Genomic DNA, 25,749 nt, shown 5'->3' with positions numbered 1-25,749 from the left:
AGTATCATAGAGAATCAGGATAACTAACAGCATCTTGGAGAGTCAGGATAACTAACAGTATCATAGAGAATCAGGATAACTAACAGCATCTTGGAGAATCAGGATAACTAACAGTATCATAGAGAATCAGGATAACTAACAGTATCATAGAGAATCAGGATAACTAACAGCATCTTGGAGAATCAGGATAACTAACAGCATCTTGGAGAGTCAGGATAACTAACAGCATCTTGGAGAATCAGGATAACTAACAGCATCTTGGAGAGTCAGGATAACTAACAGCATCTTGGAGAGTCAGGATAACTAACAGCATCTTGGAGAGTCAGGATAACTAACAGCATCTTGGAGAATCAGGATAACTAACAGCATCTTGGAGAGTCAGGATAACTAACAGCATCTTGGAGAATCAGGATAACTAACAGCATCTTGGAGAGTCAAGATAACTAACAGCATCTTGGAGAGTCAAGATAACTAACAGCATCTTGGAGAATCAGGATAACTAACAGCATCTTGGAGAGTCAGGATAACTAACAGTATCATAGAGAATCAGGATAACTAACAGCATCTTGGAGAGTCAGGATAACTAACAGCATCATAGAGAATCAGGATAACTAACAGCATCTTGGAGAATCAGGATAACTAACAGCATCTTGGAGAGTCAGGATAACTAACAGCATCTTGGAGAATCAGGATAACTAACAGCATCTTGGAGAGTCAGGATAACTAACAGCATCTTGGAGAATCAGGATAACTAACAGTATCATAGAGAATCAGGATAACTAACAGCATCTTGGAGAATCAGGATAACTGACAGCATCTTGGAGAATCAGGATAACTAACAGCATCTTGGAGAGTCAGGATAACTAACAGCATCTTGGAGAGTCAGGATAACTAACAGCATCTTGGAGAATCAGGATAACTGACAGCATCTTGGAGAATCAGGATAACTAACAGCATCTTGGAGAGTCAGGATAACTAACAGCATCTTGGAGAATCAGGATAACTAACAGCATCTTGGAGAGTCAGGATAACTAACAGTATCATAGAGAATCAGGATAACTAACAGCATCTTGGAGAATCAGGATAACTAACAGCATCTTGGAGAATCAGGATAACTGACAGTAACTTAGAGAATCAGGTGAGTGAGTGAGTGAGTTTAGTTTTACGCTGCACTCAGCAATATTCCAGCTGTATGGTGGAGGTATGTAAATAATAGAGTCTGGAGGAGACAATCCAGTGATCATCAATGAGCATCGATCTGTGCAACTGGGAACCGATGACATGGGTCAACCAAGTCAGCAAGCCTGACCACTCGATCACGTTATCGCCTTTTACGACAAAATAGTTGACTTTTATGGCAAGCATGGGTTGCTGAAGGCCTATTCTACCCCGGGACTGGTCAGAAAATCAGGATAACTAACAGTATCTTAGAGAATCAGGATAACTAACAGTATCTTGGAGTGTCAGGATAACTAACAGTATCTTAGAGTACTGAGGACAATAAACAAAACCCTGTCAGTATGTCTCACATTTCTTGAACCACACTATTTGCCCTTCCACTCTGCCATTACTGTAATTCTATAGCCCTAAATGAAGCAATATTTTCAATCTCACTAGGGCTCATGTACTTTCTTGTTCCGAATAAAATTATTCATTTCCAGCGATGTAGAGTCTAAAACCCTGACTGCCCACAGCAAGTTATCAACATTGTGGGGATTTCAGAAAGAATTGGTGAGCATGTATCTGTGTTTACTGTTAAATATGTCAGAAAGACTCTGATGGTTTCTGATGCTCAGGCTCAGTCAGACGATCAGAATGGATCAGTGCTCAAACACTGGTTCCTGATCCATGATTATACACAGACCAGAAAACTTCATGGTACTCGATTACTGTCCACTAAACCATCTCGCACAGATTAGTTGGCAGGATACTTTATTTCCCTGATGGAACACAGCGCACTATCATGTATTTCATATCTCTGCCATTCGAAAACTGAATGTGCCACTAAGTTTTAGCCAAGAATGAACTCTGACATGGTGAGTTACTCACTGCCTATGAGAACTATGTTTTTCAGAGAAGAATTCAGTATGTCTTGAGGCAGTCATCCAAAATCCAGTCAGACCCTATCTGCTTAGCAAATTAGGCTCAGTCAACAAGTGTGTCCCACGGCAGATTAATTGCCTATCGTAAAACTATTTATGGTTTTCCCTGCAGGAGACGTTCATAATGCAGTGTGCCCACTGCTACATATATTTCTCATCAGCACATACTTTCAACAAAAGTACATACTGCCATGATTAGGTATATGTTTTCAACATATATATGTGTTCATGTTCCTGAGCATATATTTTGAACACTGGCATGTATTTCACCGATAAGGCATAACTTATTTTCATGAGTGAGTGAGTGAGTGAGTGAGTGAGTGAGTCTTTTACCAATATTCCAGCAATATCAAAGTGGGGCACAATAGACGTGGGTTTCACACACTGTGCAAATGTGCGGAATCTAACCAGAGTCTTTGACTTGATAAGCAAACCCACCGCCCTCATGGTCGGTATATATTTGCTTAAATATATATTTCCTCATCATTAAACATTTCCTGTATTGATTTCTATTCCCTGATCACATTAAGATGATGCAGACTCCACTGACGTCTCAAATGTAACTGATAAGAGCTGTATGTCTATCAGCCAGCTGATCACTATACATGATAAACAATTCAGGTGTTAGTGATGTATAAGTCCTTGAGGCTATATAATGACATACAACCTGGGACAGCCGAGCTTGGTGTTTAACCCAGGCCTGGGCTGACAGGGGCATGATATACCTCACTCAGCTGTCTGTTTCACAAACACTTAAATGATATTTATGCCACTTCATTTCAACTCAAATTTTATAACATCACAATCAACTCAAACAACCACCTTTGTATTATAACAATGTGACGCAATGAAACCATTTATAAGTCTGACTTATGTAATATGATAATCAGTTTTACCTTGCTCTTTCAACCAAAATGAAGATATCAGTGCCATACACATAAAACACAGCAACAACACATGTACAGTTTCAGTTTGAGCCCAGCCCTCACCTGGATGCCCCTACACATTCTCCTACTGGTACTGCACCAGAGGTTTTACCTCCATCACAGTACTAACCAAATATTGTTTTCACAGCAGTACCAGTTCCACACAGGGTTACCAACAATATGATGTACCAACCAGATACATGATGGTACACGATGGCTAATAATGGAAGCACATCTAGGGAATAGGACACAGATTACAAACACATGTTGGTGTGCCATATTCACAAGTAATAAGCAACAACACATATTTCTGTTTTGGGCCTACCTGTGCGTCCAATGTACAAAAGATCCTCAGTTGACGATGGGCATGTTTTCTGTGTGCCATCAGTTGAAAGTGTCTGCATCTTCGCCCCAGTGAGTGGGTCCACCGCAATCCACACATCCTTCTTGTTTCCTGTGGATAGAATCAGAGAGTGAGCTCTGGGAACATCACCTGTTTCAGGGTTGCTTCAGTATGTAATGTGAGAAATGATTCCACAGTGAAGCAGGGCAGCAATGTCTTTAAACTGTAAAACATGGGTCAACAGGGTAAACTTTGAATCCAATACAATACCAGCAGATACACCACAATGTAGATCACTCACCTGTATACAGAATGCCTTCTGTGCTTTTACAAGGAGATGCTGTCACAAGTTCAGGAATGGTAAATGGGAGTTTCTTAATGCCCTCCCTGCCAGAGCTGATTGCATACAGACTCCCATCTTTAGGGTCAGGCAGGAAACTTGGCCTATTGCAACACAACAGCAGGATATCTAGTATTAAACACATCACTAAAAATTTACTGTAGTAACTATATACATTAAAAATCCTTGGACATTGGCTAATTCAATAACAGTGTAATCTCTAATCATTAATACTTACCCAGAAGCAAAATCAAAAGGCACTTTTATCACTGGATCTGAAATATATTAAGCGTCAATAGTTGGTTTTATATATGCATGCACGTTTTCAAACATGTACAATGAATAATAATCCATCTGAAAGTGACAAAACAGTGACATTGCTAAAACACTGGCAATAATAGAACTGGGGCACTGACAGAACAAATGACTGATAAAACACTGACACTGATTTAACATCAAAGTCTGGCCCTTGTTCTTCAAGGCAATCTTAACACTCTGATGGTAATCGACCATCTTGGCACCAATATCTCAGGAACCAGGGCCCTGCAAAAACAGTGACTGAACTCGGGAACTATAACGTACACCTTTAAGGTATGAGACTCACCCAAGAGAACATAGTCAGCTCTTACAAGCTTATCCTAATCTATGTATGTGAATGGGTTTCATTCTGCTTTTAGCAATATTCCAGCAATATCATGACACCAGAAAAGGGCTTCACACATTGAATCCATGCCGGGAATTGCCTAATCGATGAGCCTCACTCAGCAATATTCAAGCTACATGGCGGTGGTTGATCTATGTACACAACAGGCAAATTCATGATGTAGATGAGCATACTCATAAGCTGGACATATTTAACATGTATTCAAAAGAGTCAACTACAAATCACAGTCATGAACAAAGATCCAACACCATTTCAATATATTTGCAAATATGAAATCTGCTTCTCTACCTGGAGGGGCCCTGATGTAGCCTTATGGTTAAAGTTTCTGTTTGTCATAACGAAGAACAGGGGTTCTCTTCCCAACAAGGGTACAATGTGTTAAGCCCATTTCTGGTTTTCTGATGTCATATTGCTGGAATACTGCTTAAAGCAGCATAAAACCACACTCACTAACTCTCTTCATGGAAGGAAGCTAGCTGCTCTATGGTAGCACCTCACCTTCCTGAAGAGACCACAGCGTGTTCCCAGTATTCTTGCTGACAGCATAGAATGTTCCACTCAGGGTAGACACAAAGATGATGGAGTCTTGCACGGTCAGTGGGTTGGGCTGAAATATACAGTGTTTGCACGAGGTTTTGTACAAGTGTGAGCAGAAATAAAATTATACATATGTAGTCCAAATCATCTGTGTGTGAAATTTTCATTACAGTCCTGAATCATTCCAAACTTTATTGCTCTTTTTACATGTTATTGTTTTGAGGTACTTTAAAAATTATGTAGAATGGAATATACGCATCCAAAACATGCACACAAAATACTGTTCGCGTGTTCATTGTGTTAAAAACGCATGTTTGTGTGTTAACGCAAACACTGATATAGCTTCAACTGTCAGTCATGCTGTGCAAGAACCAGGCACAACTGTATGGTTTTATTGGGATGAAAATCATCTCAAAACTTGTGTAGATTTGGGAATTGATTGGAAGACATTACAACTAATCTGTCTTCAAAAGGCAGTGGTGCATTCTGAAGGTGATACTCGACAATCTGTACTCAAAGACATTTGTACACACTAAAAATGGTTACATTTTAACTAAACATCCAGTATTTGTTCAATCTTATTTGGAGCTTTCACACTTATTTGTCTGACCTATACTCAAACCTCAACAACCAATACACAAATCTAGATTAAACATGTACATATCTGGAAGATCAGTACACTCCTATCTCAAAATTTGTTGAATGAGTTAATATTGGAAAATTATTTCCCCAACCTTTTATCATGTTTATAGACACATCCATAGCATTCATTACCAATATGAATATGAACAGTTTAATTGTTGTCTTGAGATACACCCGTTATATTTAGGAAGTGATTTGACCATTTTTCCAAATTTTTCAGAAAGTATCTACATTCTCTTGATCACATCTGGGTAATTAAAGACTCGTCATAGCATCAAAAATCATTTCCAGGTCAGTGCGACAAATAACACGAGAAGTGAATATTGTTTAAAATCCTACAATTTGTATTTTGTAGAAATAGGATATTTTGTGTACAATTTGTCCAGCTGAATAGATAAAGGTGGGCACATATTGCTGAATATTTGTGTGTGAGTCCTGCAAAACAAACAAGATACCGATCTCTGCTAATAAAGATTGTCTAGTTACCTTAAAGACAAAGATGTTTAGACATTTCACATGACCTCACACAGTCATGTGAAACCCTGACATAACATGCATACATGCTAATCTGTCAACATTGCAGAGATGGACATCATAGTGGAAACACTCACACATCACTAAGCCCTGAGGCAATCAAAATCAGCAAACTCCTGAGTCAAAATTAGAGACAAGGTTTGAAACTGAGTGGTCCACATTCATGTGTATAGATTTTCCAGGTTGACTTAATAGCACTATATCTATGTCTTTCATGTTGGCATTGTGATACAGACAAACATTTTAAAGGGACACTCAGCTTTAGCTTCCTAAACTGCCCAATAGTGCTCATTAGCTGCCATAAATTGATTTTCTAGATAATGCAGCTCAGAGCATTTCTAATCACTGACTGGTTGATGTTTGAGGATTTCAACACTACAAATGGTGCATGCTATTTTTTTTTCTTTTTTTATCAACCCAAACATGCAATAGAAACAATCAAACAGGAGAGCAATAACCCTGATGGCTACAGTTGGATAGAAAACATATTTGCACAGAAAGGAAACTTTGGGTTTCTGAAAGCATCTGTGACGTGATGTCCAAGATTGAATCATATTCCATTTCTGTGTTTAAACCTTAATATTTAATATCAAGTAATAATATTGTGTCAATAGAACAAAAACATTAAAATAATTTTTTTTTATATTTTAGGCTACAAATGCACTGCGCATGGGTAGTGTCAATTATTGGACATAAACTGACCAAGAAGGAAAAATTGTCAATGTTACATAAGTAACTGACAGATATAACAAACTGTCTTACAGGACATGGGCTTGCAAACATGCTAAATGATTAGACTAACAAATAGTGAAATGAACATATTTTCCTGAAAAGTAGTTCATGGTAAAAAATATAACATAATGAAATGGAACCCTTAGACTTCCTTCACTTGAAGCTAGGGGAATCTAGACTTTCCACATTTTCTAGACTTGCATGAGCTTTGTTGGATATATTTGCTTCAGGGTCTGTACAACAGACTACTACCTGATATATATAAATGAAAAACACTTAATAATAGCCCTTTAAGTTTTTTTTTTGTTGATTTCTGAATAGTATAAGGCACCAGATTACTTGTTTAGTGCACGCATGATGTGTATTACATGTACAACTATTGTAAGGTTTCTTAGGCATGCTCCGGTAAGAAAGCTTTCCTTGGCAATAATACCAGACAATTTTTTTATCACTGTGCCTATATGCGCTTAGACAAGGTCCAGTCATGAACGTGGCCACAAGAAAGGTATAAGTCGCTATCTGGCTTGCCGGAATGACACAAAACCTTATTAATGTTTGATGAACAGATCACATTTCTACAACTCAGGAAATGTTAATTTGAGCACGGCTTAACCAAAAGAACACACACTAAAAAACCCCAAACATGAAACATGAAAGGCAATAAATAAGTACATGTATGTACTTATTGCTACAGAAAATATAAAATTCAGTTCATAGATATTAACAGTAACAATCCTTATTTATTAGGCAACAGCTGCATAAGAGACAACACATTACCACTCATTTCTGACATGCATTCATGTTTCATGGTATAACCCATCCTCGATATCTCCAGGGTATACGTTCCAAAAAGTCTCCACTATACCCTGGATGCATCTACGACTCAGCCCGATAAATTTATTACCTCCCTTGGCTGGCTTTTTATCCAATCAGGTGTCTACGCTGGGAAGTTGAGCGAACCAATCACAACTCACTTTCGCTTTTTAAATTCTCTAACCAATTAAACTTGGCAAACAAACCATGCGTAGGTTCTCTGAAAGTATTAGATGGATTTCTTGCATATATTTTAAAAAAGGTTTCGGACCTATAAAGTTGCATGTATGATTTCCCCAAATTGTGAGTCGCGCAAACGGCGAGCAAACCTTCGCAGTTGCAACTGCTACCTTTGTTGACACTGGCAAGTTCGGTTATAGCGGCGACCACTCTGATTGGCTACTGTGAGAAAGCGGAGTCAGCAAAGGGAGGTAATAAAATTATCGGGCCGACCCGTAGATGCGTCCAGGGTATAGTGGAGACTTTTCGGAACGTAGACCCTGGAGATATCGAGGATGGGTATAACCATACACCTGTGAATTTTTCATTATTCACCATGTTCAATGATGCTCAGTTATGAACTTGTTACAGGTTGATTTATGTTAGCACCACTTGGATTACCTGTCAACAGTTCTCATTTGGCTTTACTAAGTCTTTTTGAATTATTCAATCTCAGACTGGCTTACAAATCAAGGTCTGATGTGATAAATGTATTGCAATTTACATGTTATGATTACACGACGCCATTTAGAAAGTGGTCAAATGCAACATGTCATATTTGGGATTTCACTTTCTTAGTAAAGTACAAATTCTAGTACTTTTTTCGGTTGAGTCCCATCCGGGATTCGAACCCGCACCCTCAGAGTACGGAGTCTAGACTACCAGTTGTCCGACTTTCATTTTTGTGGAAGTCGCGGTGGCTGAGCGGGCTAGGCGGCTGACTTTGTGTGCTGGCGATTAGGTGCCTGACTCTGAGGGTGCGGTTTCGAATCCCGGATGGGACTCAACCGAAAAAAGTACTAGAATTTGTACTTTACTAAGAAAGTGAAATCCCAAATATGACATTATGTTGAATTTACATGTTGTTTAATATACCTGAGGCAAGACAGGAAAGAAGTTACAGCAAAGGCTAAAAAAAATGTATCTAAAGCTTAACTGATACACTGATTAATCACAGGTATCTTGCATAGATTTGTAGAAGTAGGTGTTTTTAGACATAAGCTTGCACAATCAAATGGAACACAAACAAACATACACAAACAATGAAAAGAGAGCGGATATTAGGAGTGAATAGACACAGCAAAGAAATGATGAAATGATACAATGAAATGATAAACATGATTAAAATACCATTTTCTGGTCAACAGACATGTCTTGCAAGTTTTTCGGTTCCCAGCAAGAGAATATAATTGTGACTTAACTTCTACTGAGTTCTGAGAAAATTATTATTTTGATTGATAAATACTTGTAATCATGTGACACAATGTGCACATGCGGACATGTGTACATGTGTACATGGAACAGAACATCCTGACTCTGGATCTCCTTACAATATTCATTGTATTGATACGATCGTCATACAGTGAAACAATTCGTCATCAGAAATGGTTAGTCCTCTTTACCATCTAGAAACTTGTCGTCTGTTATTTCTTATGGGGGAGATAGGGTGGACATTTAATAGAGTTTTGAACATACAAATAACTGACTTTCCTGCTCCCATCCTCGTATACAGTATCAGAAGCACATCCACGTCCACGGCATGAGTTACTCACCTGACTGACATTTCCACCAGCCCCAACACACAAAAGGGTTAGGAAAAACAAAATCCCAACATGTGCCGGCATGTTAATTTAATTGTCATCGTTCAAAAACACCCTATATTGACTCTGTTTTGTTTTCTGTCAACAAATGCAATCTCTATTTCACAGCATGAAGAGCCTCCATATTTGTTTGCGTAGTTCCGAAGTGATTGCTTCAGGGTCAGACGACTGGTTAAAACAAAACGGTAAGTTATTATATTTGCCAAAAAGCTATTTTGCGGTGCACTCCGTATATATGTACAGATTTCACTCTACCCAAAGGGTTCAGTAATTAAATCTATCTTTTTACACAGTAAGTTATCATTTGTAATTCCTACGTAAACTCATTTCATTGGTTCTGACAATTCAGTGCGTGAAGGAATAAACAGGAAGTGAAGAGGAGTGATCCATCCAAAATCTGTCAATGAAATACTCACATTTAGAAATAGGTCGTGATGATGGCTGACAACAGCTAGGTAATTATATGGTTTGACCTGTAAAATTGTAATGTACTGCTTCAAATGTATGGACTCTATATTTTATTTGTTTCTTTATAAAAATGGTGCTCAACGATGGCAGACGATGCATTTCTAATCTCATTTATAGGCCTACATCATGCTGATCGGATTGTGCTAGACAGAGATTTGTTGTTAAAATCATGCATATGAGTTAAATATCATCCTTTGCCATAAGTATCCTTAGGAACCACCTCCGAGTGACAATTTGAAAAGTGTAACTCGCAGAGTTTTGTTTAATGTGTCTGAAATTAATGTGAATTTAGGCTACTGTTTTAATAATTATTTTATTTATGGTACAGTGGGTAAGGGTATTCCGGATCACGGCTATTCCGGATCACTGCCACGTACATTAAACCCTAAAAACTCTAAATCTCGATGGATTTCTTCACTCGTTCTCTCATTTTAAAGCTGAGACATTGCTCTTCAAGGTGATATATTTTGTTTTACTTGATCTGAATCAGAAGTTTACTTGCGCGCCCTGTATCAAGGATACCTATCATCGCGTAATTTGTTGTTGGCACATCAGGAAAAGGTAACTCATTCGAAATGGCCCGTCTCAAATAAGACTAGAATCAAGTTGCTTCACGTTAACACTCCATTGCATGCATATACTTTTCACCTGTGAAAAGCAACAAAAATCTTCTCTACATCTGCCATATTTTTTTAGAAATGAGCAATTTATCGAACCACATGTTTAAGTCGGTTCCAGATCTCCAGAAAATAGAGATCACCTCAAGACTGCCAACCATCGAAAAATGGTAATTACTGTTGAAATAGAGTAATTAGTTTCACGATCTTACTTTGGTTGCCTTTATTTAAAATATATACTCACTCAAGGGTCTGTCTTAGATGTTCTTTGCACAGAGTAGATACATAAAACGTTTTGGTCTTCATTTCGCCAAATCGTAATATGCGGTACAGAACTGTCTGTCAGGTAAAAGGTTATGAATATTGGAAATAAGCAACTTGACAATGCTTTGGGGTTGAAATTGTTTTGTTTTGTTTTCAAGTCATATCATTCTTTTTTTAATAACTTGATGCATTTTAGTAAGGTACGACTCACTACAAGTGCCAAGCAGTCTTGCAGGGTCATTCAGGCAAATTCTTTATGTAGGTTGAAGTGTGTTTGCTGAGCCAGCTGGAGAACCTGTTCCACGTTTTCTCCATTGGCCTGTTGCACCGGCAGAGAAGGGAGGAGGCATGGTCATACTGTGTCATTATGTTATTAACCACAGCAACAGAAAGTGACCTTTTATGACAACCAAAAATATCCTGTTACTTATGCCAGAGGCCAAAGCAATGAGGTTGGAGTAGACTCGAGCTATAGTTTAATTTTGTTTCATTTTTAAACACAAGAAGATAGACGTACACTCATAAAGAGTTCTAATAGGCTGGTATTAATAGATTATGCTCGTTAGCTTTACAATCAGCAACTGATGATGGGTTATTTTGCCTCGATAGTTGTACATTTCAAGTTAAAGTCGCATGTAAAAGTCACGACAAAATACTATACATCAATACTGAAGAGATCAGTACCATAAACCACTTATGTATTAACCCCAAGAAAATATTTTCAGCCCACACTGGTACCTGGAATCATGATTCTGGAGTATGTTGTTATGAGCAGCAAGTGTTAAAACTATCTGCCAAGTGGATGTTGTTATCAACTGCAATGTTTGTTAATTATTCGTTTATCAAACATTATAAAAATTGTTAACGCATCTATTTAATTAAACACGTGGTACTGTTTGACACAGACCCCTGTTGCACCAAACGAGCACCAATAACCGAACACTGCCTCGTTATGTCACGTGACCCGGAATACCCTGAAATGATTCGGAACTGCTGTAACGACGGAGGGTTTTTTATGCAATATTTCTATAGTCAATCATGAAACATTGCTCAGTCAGAAATTGCCCTTAGGTGCTTCAGATATATTTTTGTGGAGGCGCATGCAGTTGGTTTTTCGTTAGTGATACGGAACTGCCCTACGCACTGTATCTTTAATGGACTTTTGGGCATAAACTGGAATTGAAAGGTAAGTAATGTACAGATATCAGACCATTGTGTAAAGATAAATTAATGATTATCAGACTTTGATGTACTCCAATCATCTGTAGTTACTGGTAAATTATTCCTTTTACATTCACTGTCAAAAGTCCATAACAACCATAATGAAAATTATATGAACAAAGTTTAGAGGAAACATGTCAAGAAAAACAGTTCAATAAATGTAATAGCACATGAGATGTTGCCAACAGTGGATGGCGTAATAGCTGTTTGTCAGTCCAGCACTTTACCTGTGGTCAGGTTTGTTGTCACTTGTATCCCTAAGGGGTGTCCTCATCAGGCTGACATGCCATGCTATTACTGAAATACAATTCAAAGCCAACTTATCCACTTAGTGAATGTTTCCCTGGGTGAGTTGATCACGTTTCTGTTGCTCCAGGTAAATGTAACATCAGCTTCATTATCACCATGATTATTATATTATTGTTCTGATCCTGAGAAGCCAGGAGTGAGTGGGTGGTCGAAGCAAGCCCTCAGTGGTTGGTCGAAGCAAGCCCTCAGTGGGTGGTCGAAGCAAGCCCTCAGTGGGTGGTCGAAGCAAGCCCTCAGTGGGTGGTCGAAGCAAGCCCTCAGTGGTTGGTTGATATTTGCATAGGAGACAATTACACTTGTCACATTGTTTTTAGAAGCCGTTGCTGGAAAAAAGAATCTGACATTTTGAAGTCAAGCAGTTGATGAAAGTAAAATTTCCTGCTAATTTATAAAAAATGTGCAGATTATGTCAAGAACATTTAGATGAGAGTCAAAATCAGGATTCAGCTTACTTGCAGAAATAGCAATAAAGAATTGTGTCATGAATGGTGCTTGATTGCCCAGTTATCCATGATTATGTTTACACTAAGTTTTAATTGATTGCATGCGATGGTAGCATAGTGACTGGCAAAGCAGGCGTGTAGGCTCATACAGATGAGCACTGTTGTCTCGATGTTCATGGGACCAAGAAAAAATATCAAGTTCGAACTTCAAGATGTCCGACCAGGGCATATTGTCACATATCACTATAAAAGAAAACAAAACCAAAAGTAACTCTCATGGATATTTGTTAGTATATATAGAGAATCTCACCCACGTTTTGAATGATTTCAAATATGTCAACACAAGTTGATAAAGTAACAAATATTTCAAGCTTGCAGAGGATATTTTACCTTTATCAATGAGTATTGATATAATTGATGTCAGTTGAAACAAGGGTGAGATTCTATTTATCATTCAAAATCATTCTTTATTAGTTTTCAGTGAAAAATGTACATCACTGAATACAGCACTTGCATTAGATTTTCAGTGCAACAATGTCATAGCATTGTGACATCATCAAGTTCATGACATCATAGCACTGTCAGGCCATTGTGCAAAATCTACTGTCAAAGCGATATCTCCCCTTGGTGTATATTGCTGATCACACACAAGCGATATCTCCTGTGGAACACAGTTTTGGATGATAAACAATTTTACTCATAGAGATCGCAATCATACACAATACAGCACATGATACAATGTCCATCTTGAATCATACAAGATTAAGAAACAGCTCACGTTAGTCACATCATTACACAAAACCCTCATTGTATTCTCAGAATTTCTTTATTCAAAATCATGATCCTTTATCAGTGGTATTTAGTCGTAACAGTGAGTACTTTCAAATTAGTTCCTTCTTAATAAATCCTGATTAAATAACAAACAAGTGACACCTTCAACTCAATTAGCCCTTGTTTAATGGGCATTCTAGAAGTTGATGAGTCAAAAAGGAAACATACAGCTTTATGGATTGCAACTTCTTCTTTATTACATTTCGATGTAGATTCTTACATCGTTTTCAAGCTAAATGTGAATACAATCAAATAGTGAGAAGCTTCTATACATGGTATGTTGTGACAAACAGCGGATTAACATTAACAACAGTATGTGATAGAGTAAACAAGTGGTACATATAAACAAGTGGTACATAATTGGAGGAGGTCAGTAGGGAACTAAAACAACAGAGAGCACTAGTGATGACGCCGATGACGAATTGGATAAGTAGTAACAACAAACAGACACAATGCTCAGATAGTCTATGGTTTGAATAATTCTTCATAGGCGGATGGTATGCAGTATCCTTGATCTCTATTGATCATAGGTTTGTGGAAACGGATTTCGATGGCTTCCAACAGTTTCCTTTTTGTGAAGTCCTGGATTTTGGTTGACAGGCCTTCGAATTCGTCGAACTTTCAGAGTTCCAATCCAATATGTTTTATTTGCAGTGAAGAGACCACAGGCCTATTGTATATTGAATATACTGACTTAGTAGGCAGTAGAGAGGACATTTCTCCTGTGTTGAAAGGCATGATGCAGAAACACTGACAACTTTTCCAGATGTTCCCTACTAGAATAGGTTAATAGAGATATAAATTTATTAATATTGTGATGTACAAAGTAATATTTCTTAATATACTTATTTCTCAAAGTATGGTAGGCTGGACAGACACAAATGAAATGATACTCATCTTCAATTAGATTCGAATCTCACATTTTACATATTCTATCGTCTTTTTTATTCCAACATGTCGACCCGTTTCTATTAACAAATCATGGGAGGAGCAACGAAATTTTGTAAGCGTGATACTATAATTTCCGAACATACAAGGATGATAAGTAGGTTTCATTGTATATAGATTGCTTAAACATTCTGTAATAAAAACATTTATTTGACACAGATAATTGGTCACGCCAAGTCTGGAGATATACTGTATAACTTGTCACCTTTGTTTAAAGGATCTGAGTCTATGCACTCTTCAAGCCATATGTTACCGAAACCAGTAGAAAATAGTAAATGTTTAACATTTGTAACCCAATTATGTTTTCCATTTCTATCATACAATATCATCATGTTTATACATTTTTTGGGTAATCTGTAAGATGACATATGTAAGATTTTTAACGAGTGTTTTACTACTTGCATTTTTGATTCAACATGTAATGGAAATCTTCCACATTCACCACAGACCATAATGTTCGAAGTAGTAACTTTCACACCGAGGAATCTTTTAAGTGCATACAAATGTATGCAGTTTTCAAACTTCAGAACCATATAAAATTATGGGACTAATCTTAGCATTGAAAATTTTGAAAAATGATTTTTGTGACAAGTCACCTAAAATATAAATGTATCTAGTTATACCAATTAATACTTTCTTTGCTTGCAGCGATGCATTTCTGACATGTAAGGACCATGATAGGTGGTTTGAAAAATAAACTCCTATGTATTTATAAGACGTAGTTGTTTCTAGTATTTCACATTTATAATACCATTTCTCTTTTGCAGCAAGTTAGCCTCCGTTCTTGAAAACGACTGTTTTAATTTCGTCTCTGTTTATGGTTAGTTTCCATTCATTGCAGTATTTTTCTAATTCATACATTTCTGCTTGTAATCCGTGGATAGTGCTAGAGAAAAGTATGATATCATCAGCAAATAACAGAAGAAATAACTGTACTATGTAGGGATACAGGTGGATGCCAGTTGAACAGTTTTCATGGGTAATAATAATAATAATAGTGGGTATTTGTAACTGTGCCTGTATCCATGCATTCGATGCTCGCTCAAGGCACTACAAAGAAAGGTGAAATGTATATTTAACATATATATTACGTTACTAATAGTTAGAATTGAAAAAGGAAGAAAAAAATCTAAGAGAAGGCTATGGAGAAGTAATGGGTTTTCAGAAGGGACTTGAAAGAGTTCAGTGATTCGGCACATTTGATGTCAGCAGGCAATGAATTCCAAATCAATGCAGCGGCGTAGGTAAAGGTCCTCTGACCATAGGAGACAAGTTTGACTTTGGGGACTGGAAGTAAATGCTGATTCTGGGATCTGAGACATCTTGCAGGGGTGTATAGTGTAAGAAGTTCGGATAAGTACTCTGGAGCTTGACCGTGGAGACATTTATATACAAGACACAATATTTTGAAGTTCACACGGTACTTAACAGGAAGCCAGTGTAGGAAAATGAGTGATAAAGTGGTGTGATCTCGCTTGGATTTTAGACATACAGTGCAGGCAGCAGCATTTTGAATTGTTTGGAGTTTGTGTAATTGCACAGAGTTCAATCCAGCATGGAGGCTATTACAATAGTCAAGTCTAGAAAGGACAAGAGATCTCACTAAGGCATGGGCACAGTCTGTGGTGATGTATCGGCGGATTGAGCTTATGATTCTGAGGTGGTGATGGCAGACATTACGTAGATGGTTGATGTGGGCCCCTAGTGAGAGGTTAGAGTCTATGTACACTCCAAGGTCCTTGGTAACAGAGCAGGGTTGAATGACAGAGGAGGCTACCTTGACACCAGAGACTGATACTCCATGCAGTTGCCTATGGCTGCCGGCTATCAATAGTTCTGTCTTACTGTCATTGAGCTGAAGCATCCTAGATGTCATCCATCTCTTTATGTCAGACACACAGTCATCCACAATCTGCAGGTGTGCCAAAAGTGAGCTCCGTCTCAAGATGGTAGTGAGCTGGGTGTCATTTGCATATCCATAGTGGCTGCAACCGTTCTTGTTTATAACTGCTGGTAGCGAGTTCACATAAACCAGGAATAGAATCGGCCCAAGGACAGACCCTTGAGGAACTCCATGGGATAACTCAAGTCTTGATGAAGTAGCACCCTTAACTGACACTTCTTGGCTCCGACTACTCAGATATGACGGAAACCACCTCAAAGCAGTTCCTCTCACTCCAACTTGTTGTTTCAGGATTTCGAATAGCTGTGCATGATCCACAGTGTCAAACGCTGCACTCAAATCAATTAAGACAAGGGCAACCATATTCCCAGAATCCAGAATATTTCTCAAGTCATTTACTAATCTTAGGAGAAGAGTTTCTGTGGAATGATGTGGATGATGTGCCAACTGGAATCTATTCAGCAGATCATGTGATGAAAGGTGTTCCATCAGCCTCTTTGCTACAGCCTTTTCAACAAGTTTTGAAAGAAATGGCAAATTTGACACAGGTCGATAGCTTTTCAGTTCTGAACAGTCCAATTTGTTGTTTTTAATCAGAGGCTTGACTATTGACTCTGCATTGCTAGTTCATTGATAAAGAAAGAAAATAAAAATGGGCTCAAGATACAGCCTTGTCTTGCTCCTGTGTGGCTCTCAAAAGTTTCAGATGTTTCATTATTGTTTCTCACACACATCTTTACCTTATCTTTGATACTTCTTAAAAGTTTACTCATTTTATTGCTTAAAGAATGATTATCCTGAAAATCCCATAACTTCTCTCTGTGAACAGAATCGAAAGCCTTTACAAAATCTACAAAGAGAACATAAAATTTGGTACCTTTCTTATTTAAAGTGAGTGTAAAACAAATATGTTGTCAGTAGTAGTATATCCTTTTCTAAAACCAGCTTGGGATGCAGTTATCTTATGAAAGGATTCTGCCCAGAATACTAAATTTTTATTTATGATGGCCGTGGATATTTTACTGAAGATACTTAGAAGAGTAATGCCTCTATAATTTCCAGATTGATTTTTATCCCCATGCTTATGAATAGGTACAATGATACGAGTGGACATGAATGTGGAAAAAAAACAATCTCAAGGTTAACATTAAACAGTAATTCAAGATATGGGAGTAGAATATCTGATGAGTGTAAGAAAAATTCGGATATAGTATCATCTATTCATGGTGATTTGTTCAGCTTCAATTGCCAAATGCTATTTAGAATTTCTTCTCAAGCTATTGGAGCATCGAGTATGTCATTTGTCATCGATTTTCGTATATAACATCTTTGATCATTAGTTTTATTGATTCGATGAGAGGGGCATTTTTGTTGATGATCTGAAAGGGCTGATTTGCTGTCTCTGCCTTGGCTTTAGAAGATTTGTGTTCTTTTATGTTGGTGTCAGTGGGGCGGGAGGTTTCACCTATATTTGAATCGCCACATTCACAGTTGATCTTGTAAATCACTCCTTTTGGGGGCTGCATGCTGGAGGGTGGGTTACGGCCATTGGCTTGGACAATGGTCCTGAGGGTTGCAGAGCCAGAGAAGATGGTGTCAATGCGAGCTTGGTGTTTAAGGAGTCTGCTGATTTTATGGGAGGTCTTGCCAGTGTAAGGAAGGGTAATTTTAATGGGAGCGGTTTCCTTCTTGGTGAGTTTAGGATTGTCCTGGAGCGTGGTGGAGATAGTCCTCTTGACTAGGTTAGATGGATACTGGTTGAAGACATGTTGTAAGTGGCTGAGTTCCTGTTCTAGGTCATCACTGCTGGAGCAAATATTCTTGGCACATTTTGTTAAGGTTGAGATGACACCAGACTTGGTTTTAGTGGGGTGGTTGGAGTTGAAGTGGATGTACTGGTCAGAGTAGGTGGGTTTCCTGTAGACTGTGGTTTTGATCTTGTTGTTGCAGGGGTCTCTGGATACAAGGGCATCTAGGAAGGGGAGTTTGTTGTCGTTTTCCATCTCCATTGTGAACTTGATACAGGGGTGTTGGGTATTGAGGTGCTGGAGTAGTGAGGTGGGATCTTGATCTTTCCTGAGCATAACAAAGGTATCATCCACCTTCCTATACCAGCAGACAGGATGGATGGGGAGGAGGCCAAGGTTTTTTGTTCAAAATGAGTCATGTAGATTTCAGTGAGAATTTCAATTAGCCCTATTTGGTTTACATTACCACATTCCGCAGTATGGAAACAACCTCAGTTTAGAGGGATGCTTCGCATTAAAGGGAGAAAAGTATCAAGTTTCATTGCAAATACTGAATTAAAAGGGTAATTTTGCATGCTGGGACCTTGAAATTATATCCAGATATATAATATTGAGACATCCTTATTGAGTTAAAAGAGCTTGAATAGTGGCAGATTGTGAAGGATTTTGCCCAGACTAAAATGTTATATTGAGACAACCAAAATATCACGTTATCAGAGTTCAACACAATAGTACTCAACTGTATATTGTACTCTGAAGCATTTAGAGTTGTGGTCATCTCAATTTTTTGTCCCCCGCCGCAACATCCGTATATACGTCCACACATCCCGTTTCTTGTTAACGCGATATCTTATGACATGTTATGACCCAATGTCATCAAATTTGGTGACATCCTACATTGGGGAATTATGCAGACACCAGTCGATTTGGGTGACCTTGGCCTTATTTTCAGCATACCATAAAACATTGCAACCTATGTCAACAATTTTTTGACAGCCTACATTGGGTGATTATCCAGACACCAGTCATTTCACGCATCTTGTGTGTGAGCAAGAAGTACTGCGGAAGACATAGCTGCGGTAGACATTGCCATGTTATTGGCAAACACTTGTTATGTATTTTCTTCCCAAAGACACACATTCCTCTATTTGTTGACCCGTGAAGGTCCCAGGGTAGAATAGGCCCTCAGCAACCCATGCTTGCCATAAAAGGCAACTGTGCTTGTCATAAGAAGCGACTAACGGGGTCAGGTGGTCAGACTCGCTGACTTGGTTGACACGTCATCGGTTCCCAATTGCGCAGATCGATGCTCATGTTGTTGATCACTGGATTGTATTGTCCGGACTCGATTATTTACAGACCACCACCATACAGCTGGAATATTGCTGAGTACAGCGTAAAACTAAACTCACTCCCCTGTTTGTTGTCTGTGTTACTGTTAGTTCAAGTGCCAGAGTCCCAGATATGCTGTGTATTTGCATAAAATACATTAGAGAAAAGTTGAAATATGCAAGAAAAATAAATGCCAGCATATGAAAAAACACTAAATACTAAATATTTATGTTTACACTCTGTCAAAGTAACAATGCGTATTTACCCAATACATCAAAATCACGTTGCATATCACATCAGTTCAAGTTAGTGGAACTTAAAGCTTTTCCATCTGTAAATAATCACGATTATAAAATTCATGAATTCTGAAAGCAATTGAAATGTGCAACAGAGATGGAATATCAATTGTGGTTTGTTAGCCTTTCACTGATTGATCCATCTTCAAATAACAACCAATCAAATAGCGTCTTTCTGTAAACAAATTGAAAATGGTGAGCAAGTGTCGTAAGCTTCCATATGCTAATGGTAAAATATCTAATTTTTAACACCTTACAAACAGAAAAAAAAATTCATCAGAGGACTGCTAGTTGCATTAATAGGCAAGTACTGTGTTTCACGATCAGAATCAATTCATGATGATATTTTGAATGAACTTGTAAATTGGGCTATTTGCGGATTGGCAGTGAAACAACACGATGGGAACAAGGTTTTGAAAAAAGTAACTGATAGAGTGAACACGTGGCTGTTATATCACTAAAAAAGCCATCTTGGTGTATATATAATATATCTCACTGCTCACATTTGTAATGAGCAAGTGATTGTGAGAGTTAAACTCCACAGTCACAACGGCAGCATTTCAATCATATCGTGACTTAAAATGATTATAAATTCATGATAAATGTGCAACTTAAAAAAACTTGTTGATGAAAGACAGTAAAACTAACTAGTATATCGCAGTAAGAAGAAATGAAACTAGCATGTATCTCTAAATCAGGACAAATTAGGACAATGCACTATGAAACAAGCTGAGGATCATGAACAACTAAAGGTAGATCACCATTCCAGTGACCATGTTGACATATGGTACTTTGTCAACCAGTATGAACTCTAACTGGATTTATACAATCCCTTCAGCCATTTGCGATTGTAATGATATAAAACAACAAATATTCTATGACCAAACTGACTTTGAAAGTTTTGGGACTTCACATGGATAAAGCTGTATTAGCTATAATTTGACATTGTGCCACCGCGTTTGTCTTCTTTTGTTATTGAATTAAAAATGTCGCAGCTGTTATGCTTATATGAAATGAATACCCAGATTTTTAAAAAGATGGTGGGTATCTAAAAGTTTGGAAGTCTACTATCTATAGTATCTAGCTTTATTGCAGCTGAAAGTCTATTATCTATAGTATCTAGCTCTATTGCAGCTGAAAGTCTATTATCTATAGTATCTAGCTCTATTGCAGCTGAAAGTCTATTATCTATAGTATCTAGCTCTATTGCAGCTGAAAGTCTACTATCTATAGTATCTAGCTCTATTGCAGCTGAAAGTCTACTATCTATAGTATCTAGCTCTATTGCAGCTGAAAGTCTATTATCTATAGTATCTAGTTCTATTGCAGCTGAAAGTCTATTATCTATAGTATCTAGCCCTATTCCAGCTGAAAGTCTATTATCTATAGTATCTAGTTCTATTGCAGCTGAAAGTCTATTATCTATAGTATCTAACTCTATTGCAGCTGAAAGTCTATTATCTATAGTATCTAGCTCTATTGCAGCTGAAAGTCTATTATCTATATGTCTAGCTCTATTGCAGCTGAAAGTCTACTATCTATAGTATCTAGCTCTATTGCAGCTGAAAGTCTACTATCTATAGTATCTAGCTCTATTGCAGCTGAAAGTCTATTATCTATAGTATCTTGCTCTATTGCAGCTGAAAGTCTATTATCTATAGTATCTAGCTCCATTGCAGCTGAAAGTCTATTTTCTATAGTATCTAGCTCTATTGCAGCTCAACGTCTATTTTCTTTAGTTTCTTCCTCTATTACAGCTAAAAGTCTATTAGCTTTAGTATCCAGCTCTATTGCAGCTGAAAGTCTACTATCTATAGTATCTAGCCCTATTCCAGCTGAAAGTCTATTATCTATAGTATCTAGTTCTATTGCAGCTGAAAGTCTATTATCTGTAGTATCTAGTTCTATTGCAGCTGAAAGTCTATTATCTATAGTATCTAGCTCTATTGCAGCTGAAAGTCTATTATCTATAGTATCTAGCTCTATTGCAGCTGAAAGTCTACTATCTATAGTATCTAGCTCTATTGCAGCTGAAAGTCTATTATCTATAGTATCTAGCTTTATTGCAGCTAGCTATATGTCCTCGTACTTCTGTACAGAGACACTGTTCCATTCCTTATCTTACATATGAACAGAATAATAGATGTCCTTTTTAGCAAAACAATGTTTTATTATCATTCCTATTAAATGGTAAACAAGAACCAAGCCTGATGTTAGTGATTGTAATGTGCTTGTTTCAGGGGAATGAGTTACAAACGTGAGGGACACAAGCCCCCTCGCCCTCCTCCCCCCAAAGCCAGCTTGGGCTCCAAGCTGACTTCAGGGTCAATAGGCATCAGCTTCAAGGCGCTGGAGGAAGAAGAGGATGAGGATCTCACTATCTTCACTGGAAAGTTTGATAAGGTTGTAGAGGAGGCTCACAAGTCCCAGCGGTCTAGTCATGAAAGAAGAGGATCATCAGGGGAACCGAAGCTCATCAGGACAGGATCAACCTCCATTCAAGATTCAAAACTCACTAAACTTCACTCACACTCAAAATCCTTGGATGATGGTAACTCATCTCCTACCAAGAAGAGCTTTTTCGAATATAAAGATATCATTTCAGATATAAAACATAAGATAACTGACACCAAAGAAAAGATAACTGATTCAATAAGCAAAAGAATAGAAGAATTTTCCGGGGACTCCAGTTCCAATCCCAGCCCAGAAAATGAGCAGCCTTTAGATGATGATATTCTGGTTACGGAGAGAGAGAACATTTTGACTGATGTAAGGCCAGAGAGGGTACCTGTTGTACAAGATGCTTTGCCCAGTTCAGTGAAAGATGACTTAGTTGACCATTTCCAGGAGTGTGAGGAAGACTCCAGTGGTTGGAGGAAGGATGATGAAGAAGATGATGATATAGATGTAGTTGATGAGTACTTTGGCATGAACTCAATGGAGGATTTTAGTTCCAACCCTGGACTAAATGTGTCAGTCAGGCAGAGATCAAAACTAAACCGTTTTGTCAATAAAAACTCTAAACCTGTAACGTCAGCAACTGTCACTATGTCAACTCTAATGGTCACGAGTCCAGCAGAGGAAGAACTGCAGTTTAATCTAGAAGTGCGAGATGAAAATAACGAACCTGTTGTCGAGAAAACTGAGTCAGGACCAAAAGCAGACCAGGAGACTGCAAGTAACCATGACAAGGAGACGCCAACCACATTAGAGGTAGTGAAGTCTACAGAGAAGACAGTCCCCATCCAGAAGCTGGTCGCAGTAGCTGTGTGTGTGTTTGCATATCTGATCATGCCTCTCCCCTCCTATGTGTCGGGGCTGATGATGGGGGCCATGCTGGCGTCCGCCGGTTGGGCCTTGTATCTCTGGTACAAACAACCACCAAAACAACATGAAGAATTCAAACTTACCCCACTTGAAGATTTACCTCCCATGTATGTTCCACATATGAAGGATCCTGTCAAAGATGATGGTATTTATAAGGTAAGATGTCATCTGGCAATGGCTGCAAATGGACATATTACAGGTCATGAGTCCTTGCATTCATTGTCTTCTTTGTATTTTGTAGTGTTTGTAATAAAGTATTATAGTCAGTGAGCTCACACTCAGCTCTTCACACATATACAATCCTCTCTTCTCATATGTACAGTCTATAGACACTCAGCTCTTAACATATACAGCCGCCTCTTCACATATACAGTCAGCTCTTCACATATACATACTCAGCTTTTCATATATACAGTCGGCTCTTCACACATACACAGTCTTGCTCTTCACACATATACACTCAGCTTTTCACATATACAGACTGCTCTTAACACATATACGACCCATGAAGGTCCCGGGGTAGAATATGCCTTCAGCAACCCATGCTTGCCATAAAAGGCGACTACGCTTGTCGTAAGAGGCTACTAACTGTATCAGGTGATCAGGCTCGCTGACTTGGTTGACATGTGTCATCGGTTCCCAATTGCGGAGATTGATGCTCATGTTGTTTATCACTGGATTGTCTAGTCCAGACTTAGTTATTTACAGACCACCACCATATAGCTGGAATATTGCTGAGTGCAGCGTAAAACTAAACTCACTCACTCTTAACACATATACACTCAGCTTTTCACATATGCAATGAGCTCTTCACACATATACACACTCAGCTCTTCACATATACACACACAGCTCTTCACACATACTGTCAGCTCTTCACACGTACAGTCACCCCTTCACATATACACTCAGCTCTTCACATATACAGCCAGCCCTTCACATATACATACACAGCTCTTCACATATACACTCTCAGCTCTTCACATATACACACACAGCTCTTCACACATACTGTTAGCTCTTCACATATACACAGTCATCCCTTCACATATACACACAGCTCTTCACATATGCACACTCAGCTCTTCACAAATACACAGCTGTTTTTCACATATGCACAGTCAGCCCTTCAAATACACACACTCAGCTCTTCACATATACACAGTAGCTCCTCGCATATGCAATCATCTCTTCACATATACACACAGCTCTTCACATACAAATACTCAGTCCTTCACATATACACAGTAGCTCCTTGCAGATACAGTCACATGTACACCGAGCTCTTCACATATACACAGTCAGCCTTTCACATATACACACACAGCTCTTCACATATGCACACACAGCTCTTCACACATACACAGCTGTTCTTCACATATACACAGTCAGCCCTTCACATATACACAGTCAGCTCTTCACATATACACTCAGCTCTTCACATATTCACAGTAGCTCTTCACGTACATGACCCGTGAAGGTCCCAAGGTAGAATATGCCTTTAGCAACCCATGCTTGCCATAAAAGGCGACAATTCTTGTCGTAAGAGGCAACTAACAGTATCGGATGGTCAGACTCGCTGACTTGTTTGACACATGTCATCAGTTCCCAATTACACGGATCGATGCTCATGTTGTTGATCACTGAATTGTCTGACCCGGACTCGATTATTTACAGACCACCGCCATATAGTTGGAATATTGCTGAGTGCAGCATAAAACTAAGCTCACTCACTCACTCTTCACATATACACAGTAGCTCTTCACATATACACAGCTGCGCTTCACATATACACAGCTGCTCTTCACATATACACAGTAGTACTTCACACATACACAGTAGCTCTTCACACATACACAGCTGCTCTTCACATATACACAGCTGCTCTTCACATATACACAGTAGCTCTTCACATATACACAGTAGCTCTTCACATATACACAGTAGCTCTTCACATATACACAGCTGCTCTTCACATATACAGTCAGCCCTCCACATATATACACATACAGCTCTTCACATATACACTCAACTCTTCACATGTGCTCAGTCAGCTCTTCACATAAACATACAGCTTTTCACATATACAATCAGTTCTTCACGTACGCAGTCAACTTCTCACTCAACCAGACAGGATTGACACTTTTACATATTGGCTTCATCAGGATAGTGGGAAATGTCACAGTATGCATGTTTCTGAAATCAATACATATGAGTATACATGTGTATAAGGCTGTTCAACATGTTCGACTGCCTGCTAGCATGTGGTTGTGATGTTGCATATTATGCACATGTATTTTTACATTTTGCATGTTGTTTTGAAAGTATTGATGCAGATTTGATTAGGCTGCAAAAAAACATGTTTCTTGGGCACATTTTTTGGAAAAGCGATGAGGGCAGTAGGACTTTTAAAAAACAAATTTAATGCAAACCATTAATGTGATGAGTGAGGAAAACATGTTTTTTTCTCTCAGAAATACAGCTTGGAAAGTTTAGCACATGTTAGTGAGCTGTAGGTTCAGTGACATTCATTCTTAAGATGCTCATTCTTACAGTGGACAAATGGATAATCGAGATGCGGCCAAGTCA

General features: G+C 38.4%; 3 protein-coding genes across 3 annotated transcripts in view; 1 reads left to right on the top strand and 2 right to left on the bottom strand.

The window, feature by feature from the left end:
* Nucleotides 1–9,586, bottom strand: part of LOC137284604 (serine/threonine-protein kinase/endoribonuclease IRE1-like) — a 56,606-nt gene extending 47,020 nt beyond the window's left edge. The window contains exons 1-5 of the mRNA XM_067816485.1: nt 9,406–9,586; nt 4,874–4,982; nt 3,950–3,986; nt 3,673–3,815; nt 3,354–3,482 (exon numbers count right to left, since the gene is read on the bottom strand). Of these exons, the coding sequence (XP_067672586.1) occupies nt 3,354–3,482; nt 3,673–3,815; nt 3,950–3,986; nt 4,874–4,982; nt 9,406–9,477 (490 nt within the window). The 5' untranslated portion in view covers nt 9,478–9,586. The remainder of the gene's footprint in view (nt 1–3,353; nt 3,483–3,672; nt 3,816–3,949; nt 3,987–4,873; nt 4,983–9,405) is intronic.
* A 217-nt stretch (nt 9,587–9,803) lies between these two features.
* The window catches only part of LOC137283512 (testis-expressed protein 2-like), a 29,731-nt gene continuing 13,785 nt past the window's right edge, over nt 9,804–25,749 (top strand). Inside the window, exons 1-2 of the mRNA XM_067815054.1 lie at nt 9,804–9,908; nt 22,074–23,316. Coding sequence (XP_067671155.1) covers nt 22,078–23,316 — 1,239 coding nt within the window. The 5' untranslated portion in view covers nt 9,804–9,908; nt 22,074–22,077. The remainder of the gene's footprint in view (nt 9,909–22,073; nt 23,317–25,749) is intronic.
* On the bottom strand, nt 17,762–18,466 carry LOC137283309 (uncharacterized). Its single transcript, XM_067814762.1, has one exon. The coding sequence runs from the start codon at nt 18,464–18,466 to the stop codon at nt 17,762–17,764; it is 705 nt and encodes a 234-aa protein (XP_067670863.1).

Source organism: Haliotis asinina, chromosome 5 (assembly GCF_037392515.1).
Source record: "Haliotis asinina isolate JCU_RB_2024 chromosome 5, JCU_Hal_asi_v2, whole genome shotgun sequence".
NCBI lineage: Eukaryota > Metazoa > Mollusca > Gastropoda > Lepetellida > Haliotidae > Haliotis > Haliotis asinina.
This window is presented reverse-complemented; position numbering and strand designations above follow the sequence as displayed.

Coding starts and splice junctions, on each gene's coding strand:
- LOC137283309 (XM_067814762.1), bottom strand. CDS start 18,466: ATGGAGATGGAAAACGACAACAAACTCCCCTTCCTAGATGCCCTTGTA.